Raw genomic sequence first — 17,498 nt, 5'->3', positions numbered from 1 at the left:
ATCATCTCAATTTACAGCCTTCAGTTCCACTCACAAATAAAAAGCTATCTTAAATTCCAAGTTCTCCTGAATACGTACCTAAAGGATAAACAAATGGCTTTGTTACATAAATTCACAGCACGAAAATCTCATTTAACATTTTTCCTCTCATATAATATCTCAAAGTCTTCATTTACCATGCAATTTAGATTTTATTTCTGTACAATATCAGGCACAATGCACTGCTGTACTTCTGAATCATACATTGAGCGATGACCTCTGATCTCTCTCCCTTACCCCCTTGGCTTCCAGTTAACAGTTTATGAGCTGAAGAAAGCATGAGGCTGAACCTCAAAGTAATCTCATTAGTATCATTTATTTTCTTTAGTCATACTTTATAAATCTCTATAACTTCCTGAGGAAATGGGTTTCATGACTTTATTACACTTCATGTGAAAAATACTTCCTTTTAGCTTAGGAAAGGAAGAATACTTTAAAACCTGTTAACTGCGTGTGCCCTGTTTTTTACATTACAAAAAACAGACAGTGATATAGGTGCTACAGAAACTATTGCAATTTTCTAGACTTTTATCATCTTATTCTACTCCTTTTCTGACCATTATTGCCTTTTCAGGCTTAAGAATACTAAGAAAGCTAAAATATGACTGACTACCAAATTCACCCCTAACATATCTTTTTTTCTACGTCTACTTGAAAAGCATCAGAGCAGTCAGGGAACTAAGTATTCAAAGCAGCTCCTGAGTTTGGAAATATTGGTGTTTGGTGCTCCCTGTTAAGACATTGGCTGCTAATGGTTTGGGCACAACTGCAGAAAACAGAACCTATGAAAACCAATGACTGGAAATAAAGGTAAGGCTTGGAAAACAGAACTCAAGACTTCATGGCAAAGATGTATTAAAGTCCCTTGTGAAAATACCAGAATTACAGGTCCAAATATCAAACACCAATACTATTTCCTACCTTTTGAACTGTAAAATTAAAGTAAACTTAACATAATAAAGACAACCTAAAAGTCAACAAAAATCAATGCATGGAACTAGCTATTCAATGCTTCTATCATCATCTAGTCTACCTGCAAATATGATTGTTTTCCTTAATTTCTTATAAGCAAGGGATAAAAGAGCCCCTCTGAACCACTGAATAGTTTAATGTTGACTTGAAATAAGTTCTTAAATCTGATTTATCTGTCTTTGAACTGACAGTGTAGTATGATGCTCTTCAAAGACAGCAGGATGAGACATGTAGCTCAGGGGTAAAGTCAAAAGAACTTTTCAGCAAGCTGAAAGAGTTAGCAAGTTGCTTAAAGAATTTCTCTTTCACAAATTCTTCAATGTACTTTCTTGGCTGATAATCAGTCTGCTCCCTGTATCAAGGCCAGTCCACTTTGAAAAATATGACAAATACTCAGACACTGCAGTATAAAGAGTCCTTCAAGAATAATTCTGATGGCTTTTCACCAAAATAAAATGGTCAATCCAAAATTTAAGTTACATTGTTAATTTGTACATACTCAATGTTCTTTCCTTCAGCTCACCATTTGATGGAAAAAACACATCAAGCAACCCAAAACAAACACTTTCTTCCCCACACCAGTGTCATAAGTGGAATTTGTCCAATAATATCATAAACTAGCAACCCCTCTCCACCACCACCACCCCATTCCCACCAAATCCTTCTACTTCCATCCCCAAAGAAGTGCAAACACTAGATACCAGATATGGATAGAGACAATGCCTCTCCCATGCCTTGAAAATACAGAGCCACTGTTCTGGACAATATTATTGAACAGAAGCTGGCTTTGCCCCAAGCTCTGCTTTGTAAACCCAGCTGATAAAAAGCAACTCAAACTCACACCAATTTGTTAGTCAAGTAAACTAGCTTTGTGCCAAAAAAGCAGAGAGGCAACACACGCAGACAACTAATTGTGCCATGGTAGTACCATCACAAAAACACACACACCTGTCCACACACCCATAAACAGGTTCATTCTCACTTACTGTTACCTGTCACACATATAATACATTGCCAAACTCAGACTCATTCTACAGAACAACTAGAGACACCTCTAAAATACCATAACACACAGTAAACTCTAATATACTTATGTAAAAAGAAATGCATAATGATACACAAATGAATATTCTGCACACATACCAAATGGCCAAAAGCTAAACTGCGAGGTCTTGGAAAGACAGTATTAAATTCTCCACTTTTAGAAAGTCTGTTTCACTGCCTTAACTATGTGCTTTGTTAAAAGCAGAGCTAAGAGAAGCATTGATACATTTCAACCTGTAGAGCTGGTTCTTTGGCCACAAACCACATAATTTAATAAAAGACTTTCTAGAGAAGAAAAATAGTGAGCAACAGTTTGCTCACCCAAACCCTACAGAGCAAAGTGGCTTCATGAGTCTCTATTACCCACATTCACAATTGTGGGAAGCACAGAGAACACACCAAATGACTACTGGATGAATCAGACATAATTCCCACTTTTTATTCCCAGTTACAAGCTTTTATTCTTTAAGACATTGATCACATATGTCATCATTTACCTATATGTAACCTGTAGACAAACTGTGCACCAGACTCCTCCTCAATTTATTTCAAGATGCTTAGATAACTGCAAAATATCAATGCTCTCTCTTTATCAAAGACATAAATGAATAGATAGCTACATAGACATCACACCAAAATGCCAAAAATCAGCACTAGAATTTTACTGAAAATAAAATTATGTTTCTTCTGAACACATGACACTGGAAAAATTCTCACACTGCTCATCAGTGTATGCATTATTTATTCAATAAGTCAATAGTTCAGTGCTTGATTCACATGAGGTTTTTCTAAGGTTGCATCAATGCTTTCTTTGGCAGAAGCCTTCCAATGAAGATGGCACTGCTTACTGAATTCCACATGAGTACCTGTATACTCTGAAAGTAACTGCCTAAACCAGCACAATGGCAATATCACACCCATGCATACCTCCAGTAAAAGGAGCAAAAGATAATGTTATTTAATTGAATGTAATTTAATTGGAAAGTATAACAGCCCCACTGTCCACAAGACAGAGAGTGTATGCACTCACATGAGGCAGAGCTCCATTTTACATCAAGAGTATTCCTACTTTTTCCGGGTGGTAGAGATTTTAAGACTTAAGCATGGCTCTAGGTAGGCTGAATGGAAGTGGGAGTATTAGAGAGAAATTACTTATTAAATGTATAAAAATAATTTCACTTAAGTAGCAGACAGAACTATACACATTGTTGGTGGCATCTTTTAGTCCAAACAAGAACACCTACATCAACTGTGACAATGCTGCTTCTCTTCTGTCTTTCCTGGCATTTGATTTTGTTTAGTGTATAAAAGTAACAGAAAGCCACCTTACCTTTTTCCTCATCTATTCGAAAAACTCCTAAACCCGATCCATCTCGGATGGAATATCTGATCTCCCCATCTCGTCCTGCATCTTCATCATAAGCAGAAACTGTCATTACTGAGGAGCCAACAGGAGCATCTTCCTTTATGAAGCCTTTATCTGCAAATATGGAGAACCGTGGGGGGTGCAAGTTTTCATTCACATCAACTACCTCAACCTCAACGTAACAGGTAGAGGACAACGAAACGGGTTTTCCCTTGTCCTTGGCCCGCACGGTCAAGTTATAAAATTGTTTCTTTTCATAATCCAGTCTTTGTACAACACGTATTGCTCCACTTATTTTGTCAACATCAAAGGTGCCGTCTCCACTGTCCAAAAGACTGTACCGTACTTGACTTGACTGGCCCAAATCAGGATCGTAGGCTTCTAGCCATGTAATAATTGTTCCCTCAGGAAGATCTTCTCGGATTTTCACGTGATAATTTGAAGGAATAAATTTGGGAGGATTGTCATTTACATCTTCTACAGCCACCTTCAGAATAACTGTTGAAAATAATTGAGGTTCTTCAGTAGATTGGTCCCTAGCCTCAATTTTCAACAAATAAATGTGCTGCTCCTCCCGATCCAGGACCCCTACAACTTTCACAACTCCTGTCACAGAATTAATAGTGAACTTGTCTGTATCTGTAAGAAGAGAGTATTTCACTTCTCCATTAGCCCCTAAATCTTTATCAGTAGCTCCAACTTGAATTATTTCACTGTTGGGCTCTTGGTTTTCACTTACTTCAACAAAATAGCTGTCTTGGAGGAACTCCGGTGGGTTGTCATTAGCATCCAAAATTTTTATATCTAAAAGGGTCCAGGCAGACTTCTGTGGTATTCCAAGATCATAGACAGTAATATTGAGAGTATATTTATCTTTTAGTTCTCGGTCAAGGGGAGATAGAATTTTCAGCACTCCTCTTTCCATATCAACAATGAAACTACTGTCCTCATTACCTCCAGAAATAACATACACTAGCTTTCCATTGAAGCCAGTATCAAGATCAGCAGCATTCACAGATATTACGCTAGAGCCCACAGGTTGGTCTTCTTTTATCTCAATGCTACTGGGAAGAGTACTTCTAAACTGAGGCGCATGCAGATTCACAGAGTGAGTATCAAAGAAAGCATCCTCAACTTCTCCACGATTGTGCAACTTATTTGCTTGTAAGAGTTTCTCTGCAAGCATTTTGGCAACACCAGTTTCTTCACACTGCAAGTTCACTGGTTTGCGACTATTAGCTACAGTTATGTTGATATACAATGGTTTTGCAAAGTTCTCTCCATCTGTAGCTGTAATTTTCAAACTGTAAAAAGACATTTTAGCACCTAGGCCATCTATTAGTGATTGTTTGAGAGAAAGTACTCCAGAATTCGGGTTTAGGCTAAATAAATCCAGTTCATTTCCAGATTCAATTTGGTATCTCACCAACTGGAGCTCATCAGCATCGATAGCAGATACGGTTGTTATTTGTTCTCCAACACCAAGGTCCCTGGGGATTATTCCCTCACAATTTATTTTCTCAAACAGAGGTATATTGTCATTCAAGTTATTTAAAATAATAGTAACAGGAACTTCAACTTCTCGGCGATACGGTATACCCCAATCAGAGGCTCGAATCCTTAAATTGTAAACCCTTGGCATCAATTCATAATCCAAGTCTTCTGAGGTACTAATAATCCCACTGAAATGGTTTATCACAAATGGCAAAGGACTTAGGTTGGCAATGCTATAGGTCACATAACCATTTTCCCCTTCATCAGGGTCTTTTGCACTCACTCTCATGACACTTGTACCTATTGGCACATTTTCATCGAAGGAGGCCTTATAGGACGTCTGAGTAAACTCAGGAGGATTGCTATTCATGCCTAGTACCTTAATTAATACTTTTGCAGAAGCTCTTCTGTCACTTGTCACAACTTCAAGTTCAAAATGGGATGCATACTGTGCTTTTATGGGTTCTAATGTGGTAATAAGACCAGTGTGAGTGTTTAAATTGAATTTTACTTTTCCTGGTGTGTTTTTAAATACATATTTTAAATGTGGGTAACTAGGCACAGCTTTCACCATTATCACAGGTGTGTTTGGAGGAGCAAATTCACTTATTTCAGCTCTATAGATCTCTTTTTCAAATCTGACAGGACCAGACTTAAATTGTGGAGATGTCACATGAACAACTTTTACAGAAGAAAATTGTGGGGGATTCCCTTTGTCTTTAGCTTGAAGGGTAAGGTTGTATCCAAAAGGGTGACTCTCCCAGTCAATGGGACCAATGGCTTTTATTCTGTATTCTTTGCCACCCGGAACAGACCTCACTGTTTTGAACTGTTGGAGCGCATCTCCTGCAACAATATTTAATGATGCTATTTCCCCGTTGGAACCCTGGTCATTGTCCTCTACGGTTACAAGTGCGTACGTGGGATCTGGCTCTGACTCTGATGGAGTCAGTGGAACAGCTGTAATCACAGGGGCATGTTCATTTGCTTGCTCTACGTGAACCGTTAGTTTTGCCATACTGCTTATGCCGCTGCTACCATACAGCTTCAGCCCCCGGTCCACTGCAAGAATTTCCATCTCATAACGTTTTGTGTCCGAGTAGTCAAGTCTACCAGTCAGAACTACCACTCCACTAGTCGGATGTATGGCAAACACATCCGTTCTTTCTTTAAAGCTGTAGTAGAACTCTCCATTTGTTCCTATATCTGCATCTGTGGCGCTGACTCTTGCGATGCTGGTCCTTATTGCTGTGTTCTCAGGCAAAGAAACGCTGTAAGATGTTGGAGAAAACAAAGGCCGCAAGTCATTTGTATCCAGTACCTGTATCCTGACCTTCGTGCGCGTTTCAGCATTTGTATTTTTTTCAACTGCTTTAACAGTCAGCATATAATGGTCCTTCACCTCTCTGTTAAGGATAGCTGTGTTTCCTCCCTTGGTCCGTATTCTCAAAAAGCAAAAGTTTCCAAGAACATACTCTTCAGCTTTGAACAAGTTCTCACTGTCACCAGAAATAATTTTGTATCTTATGTCCCACAGTGGATTTGTAATGTAAATGCCCATTTTCACTGGATGCCCAACGTAAGTCTTGGCTGCAGAATTCTCATACACAGTGGCATTATACTGTATTTCTGTAAATTGCATTGATGGAGCATGATGTGGCCTTTGATTTCCTTCACAGTTTCCAAAATGCTGCACCAGCAGCATCAGCAGCAGCAGCATAGTCAAGTATCTTCCCATGGCAGCAATTACAAAGAAACCCTGAAACAAGAAAGAGATGTAGTAAGGCTTATGATTGTTCAAAAGTTTATCAAATAAACAATAATGCTTAGTTCAGAATTCATGCTTGAAAGAAAACTGTAGGTTACACATTTAGACTATATAATTTTCTTAAAGAAAGTGTCAAAATTATTTGCAATAATAGGAACACAGATAAATTAAAAACTCCTACAAAATGCCAAGAATCAATTACATCAAATTCTAGGAATTACTAACACAACACGAGAGGAACACAGAGCTAAGTTCAAATGAACATTCCCATGAAGCAACATGCTAGAAGAAATATATCAATGCTGTCTGCTGTGAGCAAACAAAGTAGGTCAGAACTAATCTGGAGTAGTGAACATTCACTCCAGTTCTCTACTTCATATATGACAATTATGTCTAGTAGAAAATTCTCCTCCCTCATTTAATTTAGATTGTAAAATGACTCATATGCAATTATGTGGAAGTAAACTGCAAAAGTTGGCTTGGTTTCACCATCAATTCTTTACAAGAATTATAAATATTATTATTAGAATAGAGAATAATTCTGTATTGTATTCCCTGCAGCTCTGATTGCCCTTGCAAGAGTAGTGCTTATCATTAAAAAAAAAAAAAAGTCAAGCACCACTAAGGTGTAAAGCCCACAAAGAATAAGACATATTCCTTTATTCCCCTCAGAACAGATCTGAATCAAATAAGTATCAGGAGCTATAAGAACAAGAATCTATCAAAATTACTGGAGGGACATTTCAGTTGGGCTTCTCCAACACACTCTAGAAATGACAGAGAAAGAGCCTGGAACAGCAAGACAGTCATAAAGGCACACCTTCACTGGATTTGCCTTTTGAAGTCAGTATAATATTTCTGCTAGCTAAGTCTAGACAAGACTGCAGCAGGAAGAAAGGCAGAAACCTCAGGAACAAGACATCTGGGACCACCTTCTTCATCTGGGTTTACAGCAACCGTCTTCACTCCTTCAAGTCTCACAGTACAGCAAATTAAAGCCTCAGAAGGCTCCCTTGACAAGCCTAAGCTTTCAACAAGAACCTGGGGGCAAAATTTCTTCCCAGCAAGTAGAAAGCAATCTAACATTTTCTTGATTACTTTGATTAAGTAGTACACATTCATAGATTTCTCCTTTCACTATTTATGCTTTATTTTTTCCCTTACCTCTCATTCTGAGTTTTCTTCCCTGGCCAACCTGCTATACAAATCTAACTAATTACTCACTATGTCATTTTTTTTATTGTTCCTGACCTTTTTCTCCCCACATTTATGCCCCGGTTTGCCCTCATCCTATTCTTTGGATGTCAATCTCTAAGTGCCTATCTTCATGCTAGCTCTGTTCACCTCTTCTAAAATAATATCACATGTTGTCTCCTTTCTCCACTCATATTTTGTCTTACAGTAATTTTTCTCTTCCCTATTTCCAACCTGCTCAGGTAGATTTGTGAAAGATCCCACTGGCTGACATTCCATGGACTGACTCTGCCCATTAGCAAACATCAGAGCAAATTAATCTGCTTGTGTCAACAGTTCACTTCAAAACCTCAGAAGGAATTCAGTCACAGATATTCCTAAGTCAATGATTTTGACAGGAATTTAAGACTCAGATTCACACAAACCATACAAAGTATTGTAGAGGAGTACTGAAAAGGAATATCCTTTTGGAAGGAGAAAAAAAAAAGTGTGTCTGTCTTCCAAATCTAGGCATTAAGTTGCACAATTAAAACTATAAACATAGCAAACAAAAAGTGAATAAGCAAACAATAAAAATCATTAAAGCTCTTTGAAGTTAGTCACTAGCTGGAACCAATACTTACAAGGTCTTAACACTGAATGAAGAAAAGGTTGGGAGGGCAAATGGCTGAGGTTGGAACAGTCACCATTCCAATGGCTAAACAGTATTATTCCTCCCCCACCTACTTTCCTTCCCAGGCTATGATATGTCCTGGGAATACAGAGGCACTTGGGTCTCCAGGGCTTTATGTCCCAGTATACTGCCAAGTTAACAAATATTTGCTTAAAGCCAAAAAAAACCCCAAACAAACAAAAACTCCTACACACAACCAAATCTTTGCAACAAATAACTGATACCACTAGCTCCAAAACTCTGAAAATTTTAAAAAGCCACCAGACTGGCCTAAAAGGCAATGTTAAGAAGATTGCTTAAAACATCATTTTTAAGCAACCAACAAACCCAGCTTTTCCTCCATCTTGCTGGGATTTTGGAAGCCATCTATTACCAATGATCTATTACTCAGTGATCAAATTTTATGTTGATCTGATCAGATGCTTCCCTGTTTTCTCCCTCAGTTACACTAGGATTTATTATTATTATTATTATTATTTTTAATTTATACTGAAGTCCAAAACCCAGCTTTACTTCTGATGCTGTAGCACCTAACTCACTGCCTATGTTTATGTTTGGCAACAGGCTATTTGAAGTGGTGGATTTATAATGTAAAACTTTGTATCTGCTTGTATCTCTTATCCTTTGCTGCTCACATCTCAGGCACGTTAGACAGGACATGTACACCACTTAGATTCATTAAGATATCCAAAATTCTCATTAATATTCAAAGTTGAACACTTGTAGGTTTTACTATCACTGCAATATTTTTCTGTGCCATAATACCTTGAGCACTTTTTGCTGCTCTTTTGTAGCACCTTCAAGTCTGCTCAGAAGCAGCAACAGGCAGCCCATTACAAACCAAAACACAACCACAGTAAGAGAATCCCCTCCCCAGCACTAACCCCTATGACTTGCTGAGTTACAAACAAGAATGTAAAAGTCTCTCTCAAGTGAACACTTAACCACATCAGATAAAAAGTTAGCAATTTCTTTTACACAACACTATTTCCATCTATTTCCATCTTGTCACAATTTACACAGTTACTAGAAACTAAAAAACATTGACTCGGATCATACAAAAATCAACATAGTATATTCTTGGAAAATACCTAAAGTATTAAACAGCTCCAGTTACAAAAACTATTAACTACTAAGAGAAAGTATGAAAGCATTAAGATAAAGTGATAATGTGCTAGATATAAACTCAGATGGCTCATTACAGCGTGCCAAAATGACTGAATTTCAGAAACATTTTAGCCAAAGGCTACACTTTGAACTCCTAAATTTTTATTATCTTTGGAATACAACCAGTTCAGGATTTTCTGTATCCATGTTCAATACACAAGGCAACAGTTTGCTTAGCAAAACATCACAGCCCTAACCTCATAAGTGCACACCATATTATTCTGAAAAGCTACTTTCAAACAAACTGTGATTTCCTATCTGGAAATTATTTTTCAGATGATTTTTATTTCTATGTATATCCAGGTCATTTTTATTTATATGCAAATTCAGCACTGGGATATGTAAGACAGTTTTACTAATTAGTTAGAATATCATCAAAACTATTAACGTATTAAAACATTAACATAATTTGTACATGGAAAAAAGTATTAATGCAACTTAGAAATATGAACTATCTTTACATTAAAGGCCTAAGCATAATTTTGGAGCAAGCAGAGCTTAAAGTGATAAGTTACAAATTAAGATGACTGGATAAGATAGCAGTCACAAGAAAGACTGTTTCTCCTAGCACGAAGTTTACAGTACTTAGATTTCAAAGTTTATAGTTTGAGATTTTAGGTTTAAAGCATAAAATACAAAACTTAGTAAGGAACAATTTCAATGCCAAGCAAGCAAAAAAAAAAGACCAAATCAAGCTTATCTTGCTTACCATAGATACATTGAACCAACTTACCACACACAGACACATAAGGTATCGATAGGCAGCATATGCTGAGATATTGACTCCCCCATCAATGGAAGTCACAGGTAGAAAAACTGCCTAAATCAGGCAATATACCCAAGTCAGTCTCATTGCTCTTCTTTTTCTACATGCAAGCTCTACCAATTAAGTCCAGAATAACCTATCTGCCAAGCAAAACATTAACCATGTTTATTTACCACAAAGGTCAGTTTTGATCAGCACACCCAACTGATGCTGTCTGACAGAAACGCGCTGTGAAATTAAACTGTCATGACAGGATTTCTAGTGTAGCAGCCCATGAGAGATCGTGAGACTTTGCAAGCTGCACTAATTGTCCTTACACCTACCCTTTCAATTGTTTAAAAGGAATTATTCATGTAGTCTGCTGGGAAAAAAGAAACACCAGGTTTAGCTGTTTCAACATGCATAACTTTCCAATCAGACAAATTAACAGTGTCTTTTGCTTTTCAGAGGGGGAAGGTGTCTGTTTTGGTATTCAGAAAATTAACACATGATGAGAGTGTATGGTAGTGTTACTTTAGTAAAGCTGGTGAGTTATTCAAAAAATGTACATTGTCGCAGAGATTAACATAACAGTTTCAACTTGTGACTAAAGTCCAGTAAGTTTTATGTTTGTATTCCCCACATCATGAGTTAATCTCATGAGATACTTTGATTTATGTTTTCAAGTATTAACTGCTAAAAGGAAAATGCAGCAGCTATACTCCAGCAGCAGGCAAAGATTCTGAAACCAGAATGAAACAAAGATTCACATGGAGGATTTCAACTGTTTATCTGTAGGCAGTTACTTACTGGTGTATCTAATATGAACTCATCAGCTGTTCAAGGAAAAGCAAACCTCCAATCTCTGTGAATAACAGTTTGATTGAAATTTAGCATGGCACCCTAAAATTTGTGATAACAAAAATAGTTGTACTGATTTTTAATTCAGTTTTAAACTTAAAAAAAAAAAAAAAAAAAAGAGAAGGGAATCTTCGAGAGTTTAAAACCATTTTACACTTGTTTACTTGAACTGATAGCAGAGCTAACTTAGCCATACAAAGTTCTTTAGCATGCTTAATTTAAAAAAATCAGATAGTTCTTCTGGGATGACTACTAAGGCACACCTTTCATTCTCCTAAACGAGATTTTAGGATTTCACAGTGAATAAAACAAAAAGTTTTGAAATAGTTTACAGCGTGCAAGTAAGATATTTACTCACTGAATACTGTGGAATTACTTCCACACAGTTAGAAAAGCAAATAGGAAGTTTATACAACGTTTTCTTTTCTTTCACATAGAGACAGCAGAGGTGGTAAAAGAATACAGGTAGTATTTCCTATGCCACTCCCTAGGAACAACTTGTATGCAAGTATTTAAACCGCAGGAAAACCTGCTGCTAGAAGGCAGCAATTCTTTAACTTACTAATGCTTTTCCGAAAAAAAAGTTTTCAACAGGGGGATACTAACAGCGGTAAAACACGGCGTCACTTACTGACGAAACAGATTAAAAAGTGCGTCTTTCAAACATAACTTTGTTCTGCTCCAAGTGCCCTAACGAAGAATAAAAGCAGCAGCAGGAGCCGACCGATGAGCGCGGCCGGGCCCTTCCGGGGAGCCGCTGCCAAACGCCGGGTCCCGGCGGGCACTGCCCTTCACCTTTCGGAGCAGTCCGGCGAGGAACGCAGCGAGGGACGCGGCGTGGAAGTGCAAACAAAGGAAGAAATTCATCCCAAGGTACTTCTCACCCGCCGCGAACCGCCCCTGCCGGCTCACCCGGGAATGAAGTTTGCAATACGGCCCATCAGACGCGCTCGGACACCTTGCCCCAGGGAACAGCACCACCGCCTGCTCCTTTCCTCTGCCCAGCTCAGGCGGACCCTGCCCGCTTTAGAGTCCTGCTGGCTCTCGGGGGAGCGCGGCCCCAGCCGCAGCCCGGGGGAACGGGGCGCCGGGCCCGCGATGCGATGCGCGGCGGGGCAGGGTGGGCAGCGGGCAGGGTGGGCAGCGGGGCAGGGACCGGCAGCAGGGCAGGGACCGGCAGCAGGGCAGGGTGGGCAGCAGGGCAGGGCAGGGTGGGCAGCAGGGCAGGGGTGGGCAGCAGGGCAGGGGTGGGCAGCAGGGCAGGGGTGGGCAGCGGGCAGGGTGGGCAGCGGGGCAGGGCGGGGTGGGCAGCAGGGCAGGGTGGGCAGCGGGGCAGGGGTGAGCAGCAGGGCAGGGGCTGGCGCCGCTCGCAGCCCGTCGCAGTGGGGCCCAGCACGAGGCGGCCGCTCGCCCCCGTCCCGGCCTCGCCTCGGAGCTCAACTTCCCCCGGGGTCCGCGCCGCCCTCCCCCACGGCCAGAACTTGTCCCAACTTTGCGGCCGGCCCCGCGCTCACCTCCGTGCGGCTCGCCGCCTGCGGGAGAGGCGCGGGCCGGGGCCAGCCCCGCACGGTGCCCGCCGCGCCGCTGCCCCTTTCTTCCCCGGCCACCAGCGCGCCTCGCCGGTGCCTCCCCGCCCCCCGCGGGCCGCGGCGCCCCCCGCCGCCGGATTCCTCCGCGGCGCTGGACGGCCGCCCCTCCGGAACTCGTTTCTGAGCCGCGGCAGCCCTCGCACCCTGCCCGGCCCCGCCGTGCAAGGACGAGCCGCGGAACGGAGCAGCGGGGGAAGGGCGAACCACAACCGCGAGCTGCTCCTCCCGGTGGCCCGGGGTCGGGGAATGCCTCACCTCCGCCGCGTTCGCTCCTGCACGACGGGAGCGGCAGAGAATCGAATGCCGGTCCAGGGACGGGGGGGGGGGCGACTTCGCGTACTTTCTGAGAAGAAAGGCTACTCAGAAACTTTGGAAAGCTGCTGCCGGGGGTCTCTTACGAGGATGGCAAGGGAGACCATCAGAGCCGACGGGCGCACGCAGTTCTCTGCTGTTCCAGGAACAGCGGGCGGCCCGGACAAGTCCCGCGGTGCCCGCCCGCACCGCTGGTACCCAGGAGCGCCTCGGCGACTGCTGCCCTTCCCGCAGGCGGCCGGGCTCACGCCTCCCCACCTCGGCCGGGCTGGGCTGGGCGAGCCGCCGCTGAACGGCCGGGCGGAGCAGGGATGTCTCAGCAGGGGCCAAAAGCCATTGGCGTCTCCCGCGGTTCCCCGGCACCGCTGTAAAGAACGGCGCCCTGCTCCGGCGTCGGGAAAAGCGGCGGCAGTGAGAGGGATACCAGCGGAGCGGGGTATGCAGCGGGGGGAGCGCTGGGGCGACTACCCTGCGGCCCGCGGAGACGATATGGGCTACCAATCCGTACTCTCAAGGGGAAAAGCGCCCTGCCGGATTCATGCTGAAGTGATATCTGGCAGTCTGTCAGCCCCCCATTAAAGATTAATACTCCGAAAAAGTCCTTGAAGGATTCCCCGCTCATTAATAAGTGATCACACTTAATAACTATCAAATGTTTGTCTGGGGAATCCTGTCCCAGCGGACTCACGACGAAGCCAGGTTGCAGGTAGGAGCCGCCAGCGGGGGCGCATTTACCACGCATTAGCCCCGCCAAGTCTTTTATTAGCCACATAAATAAATACAGCCAGCGGCGGAGGGAGCCCCTCTCCAAGCACAGCCTCACGCGCCCAGGGCTGCAGGTCAGGAGGAGCCAACCCGGTCAGAGAGCGCTGGCTCTCAGGGTCACCAGCCCGCAGCCCCGCGCCCCCTGCCCGGGCCGGCCCCGCAGCCCCCGGCCCCGGCTGCCCCCGGCGGCGGCGGTGCAGTTCCGCGGCGGCCGGCAGGGGGCGCCGCGCCACAGTGCACGGGCGGCGGGCACGGCTCCGGCGGAGGGAGCACAGCCGAGCCCGGAGCCGAGAGCCCGGCGCCGGCTGCGGGGTCCGCGTCGGGAAACTTGAGCCTCGCTCGAGTGAAGGGGGCGGTAAAGCTTGGGTGCCTCCGCTCCAAGGAACACGTAGCTTTGCACAGGGTCGATGTGCGGGTATGTACGTATATATACACGTATTGATATATACATAAACATGCCGACTCTACACAGTTAAAAACCACGGGTTGAATCGCAGACCCTACTGTTTTCAGTAACGCAGCAAATTAGAGCACTAGAACTCTCAAGGGAATCATCCCTCTCAGCACCCTGCTGATAATAAACTCATTAAACAAAGAACTCACCAGACCAGCTGGACTCGGCACTCTTCTCACAAAGTCCGCTCCAGCTCAGTTCATGTCCGCACGCTTCCTCCTCCCGCTTTCTTTTTTGTCCTCTGGAGAAAGCACGAGCAATGCTCCGGTGCCCACACGCCTCTAGAGCGTGAACCCCGCGGTGGCCCTGGCGCTCAGCGCGGCCCCGGCGCGCAGCCAGCGCGGCGCCCGGCCCCGCCGCCACAGCGCGGCATGTCGGCTCCGACCCATCCGCTGCTTGAAACTTGAACGAGGGGGGAAGGAAAAATACGCGGGGAGTGGGAGAAGAAGAAGGAAAAAACAAAAAAAATATAAAAAGAAAAAGAAGATGAAGAAAGGCGAGAGGGAGGGAGAGATCCAACTTTCTTAAGACATGTCCAGGCAAAGAACGGGCAGAGTTGAGGAGTTACAGCAGCGGAGAGAGTGAGAGTGGAGACGCTGCGCCGGATCGCCGACTCCTTCCCTCCCTCTCTCCTTCCCCCGCCTCCCTCCCTCCCTCCTTCGCTCCCTCCTTCCCTCCCTCCCTCTCCGTCTTCTTTCGCACTCTGTCCGTCCCCCTCGGACCGGGCTCACGGTAGCACCACCCCCTCCCTGCCCTCGCCGCGGCACTCGGGGCCAGAGGGAGCAGCGCGCAGCTCCGCGCGGGCTCTGCCGCGGCCGCCCGGCCTCCTTCTCTCTCTCCCTCCTTCTCTCCCTCCTCCTTCCCTGCCGCAGGTGTGCCCGGCACGGCCCCGCCGCCCCGGCTCTCCGCGGCCGCCGCCGCTCGGGGGCCCCGCTGGCTCGGCCGCCGCAGCGCCCTCGGCTCGGCGGGACCGCGCTGCCCCCGCCGCTCGCTGCGGGCGCCCGAGCTGCGCCCGGCGGCTCCTGCTCGGCGGGGCACAGCCCCAGCTCACCCGGCAGGCTCCGAGCGCGGGAATTGCCCACTCTCTCCCGGCCACGTTAAGTCAAGAATAGTCCTCCCTCTCCTCTCCTCTCCTCTCCTCTCCTCTCCTCTCCTCTCCTCTCCTCTCCTCTCCTCTCCTCTCCTCTCCTCTCCTCTCCTCTCCTCTCCTCTCCTCTCCTCTCCTCTCCTCTCCTCTCCTCTCCTCTCCTCTCCTCTCCTCTCCTCTCCTCTCCTCTCCTCTCCTCTCCTCTCCTCTCCTCTCCTCTCCTCTCCTCTCCTCTCCTCTCCTCTCCTCTCCTCTCCTCTCTTCTCCTCTCTTCTCCTCTCCTCTCCTCTCCTCTCCTCTCCCTTTTCCCTTCTTTTTTCTTCCCCCCCCTTTTCTTCTTCTTTTTCCTTTCTCTTTCCTTCAAGGGAGGTGTATTTCTCAAAGCACAGCAAAAAAAAAAAAAAAAAAAAGTGCAGAATGGCAGCTCCTTCCCTAAAATAATGCATCACAAGCCAGCAAGATGTATTTATAACGTGGTTCTCCCTCATCCAAAGTCAGCCCCAACCAATTACTCTTCCTCGACAAAGTTCAGGAGATGCTGCACTGCCTAGTGGCAGGGATCAGCTGAAAGGAGCAGCCTCAGTAGGTCCTGAATGGTGTGGTTTATGAAATTTTGGGAAAACTACAGAAAATGCTTTAAAAGGTATTTGTCTTAGAGACATAGTGTAACAGTAAATTTGTAAAGCACTCCGAGATTCTCACAAGGTAAAATATTCTTTTTCTAAACGATTTATCCCTAAGGACCTTAAAGTCATGGCTTTCTTCCAGAAGTCAAATTGACTTCTGAAGACATTGGATCATTATTTCCTATAAGATACACCACTAAAATCTATCAGCCAAATGATCATGCAGGATTCTAGGATAGGAAGAGCAGATACAAACTGCAGTCTATAAATATTAAGTACATTTCCAAATAGTGCATACATGCCATTTCAGTCTAGGAATGTTCACTTTGAGCAAACCTCTGGAAAGTTTAATGTCAAAATTCTCTGTCCTTATAGATTTCCACAACAGACCCAGCTGACTGATTTATTTAGCATCTCATCTTCTTTCTAAAGACCCTAAATGGAATTATACTGAGTCTTTATCCAAGTGCCACTGGGCCAAATGACCTTTTCTTCTGTGAAAACTGCTTCAAAGTGAGTTGCATAAAATAAACTGCATTGAAAATAGCATTCCAGAAAAGGACTAAAAGGGAAACACTTTAGACCATTATAGCTAAGGGCTAGAAACAAATGTAAACCACACTTCTACTCCCTACAGTTGCAAATATTTGCTAATTTTGGAGTATGAAATTTCCTACCTTTCAGATTCATTACCATATTGTGGTTGATTGCTGAGTTAAGTAATAAAAGGTCAGGAGCACTGATGGCTTACATTTTTGTCTAAACTTTAATTCTTAATGCCTGGAGAAGTGGTAGAATTGCAACAATGTCCTGAAAGTTAGACAGAACATCTGTGAAAAGTATCTGGTAAAGATAACAAAAAATTAGAAGCTTCTGATTTGGATCTCCTACTAGACATGCTATGCTGACAGTAAGAAATTGAGAAGAAGAATAAAGGGATGTGCCATCCTTGTCTAATAGTGGGTAATGGTGCTGAGCACTTCAGATAAAGTCATGGAGCCATGATGTCCAGGCAAGTGTATTCATAAGTCTGCTTAATATAGGTAGGTTTACCTTCTAAAACAGGTTTCTAACATCTTAAATAATACTGACAAAGCCATTTTGATACCTACTCAATATTCCATTTTCATTTTGTGTTTTCTCTGCCCTTTAATTTTTTTTTTCTTGGAAATAGTGTCAATAAACCTCTTATAATTATCATTTACTTTCACAAAAGGGTATTTTGTGATATGTTATCCCAAAGAAAATTCATGTATTCTGTTATATTTCGGTAACCTATAGGAAAGGTACTAAAGACAATACTTGAAATCACACTTGGGTGTGTAGGACACCATCCACATCA

At 43.8% G+C, this 17,498-nt stretch overlaps 1 protein-coding gene across 5 annotated transcripts in view; it reads right to left on the bottom strand.

Moving 5' to 3' along the window:
* Positions 1 to 14,750, bottom strand: part of FAT1 (FAT atypical cadherin 1) — a 100,521-nt gene extending 85,771 nt beyond the window's left edge. For 4 of the 5 annotated variants that reach the window (XR_010027728.1, XM_063156010.1, XM_063156012.1 and 1 more), the window contains exons 1-2: positions 14,593 to 14,750; positions 3,386 to 6,674 (exon numbers count right to left, since the gene is read on the bottom strand). Coding sequence is in view for 4 of the 5 variants with exons in the window: in XM_063156010.1 (XP_063012080.1) it covers positions 3,386 to 6,653 (3,268 nt within the window). In the remaining variant the exon portion in view is untranslated. Of the gene's footprint in view, positions 1 to 3,385; positions 6,675 to 13,167; positions 13,336 to 14,592 lie in introns of those variants that run through there. The other variant, XM_063156011.1, reaches the window with a different exon arrangement.
* Positions 14,751 to 17,498: the final 2,748 nt, after the last annotated feature.

The sequence above is a fragment of the Melospiza melodia genome, chromosome 5 (assembly GCF_035770615.1).
Source record: "Melospiza melodia melodia isolate bMelMel2 chromosome 5, bMelMel2.pri, whole genome shotgun sequence".
Lineage (NCBI taxonomy): Eukaryota > Metazoa > Chordata > Aves > Passeriformes > Passerellidae > Melospiza > Melospiza melodia.
This window is presented reverse-complemented; position numbering and strand designations above follow the sequence as displayed.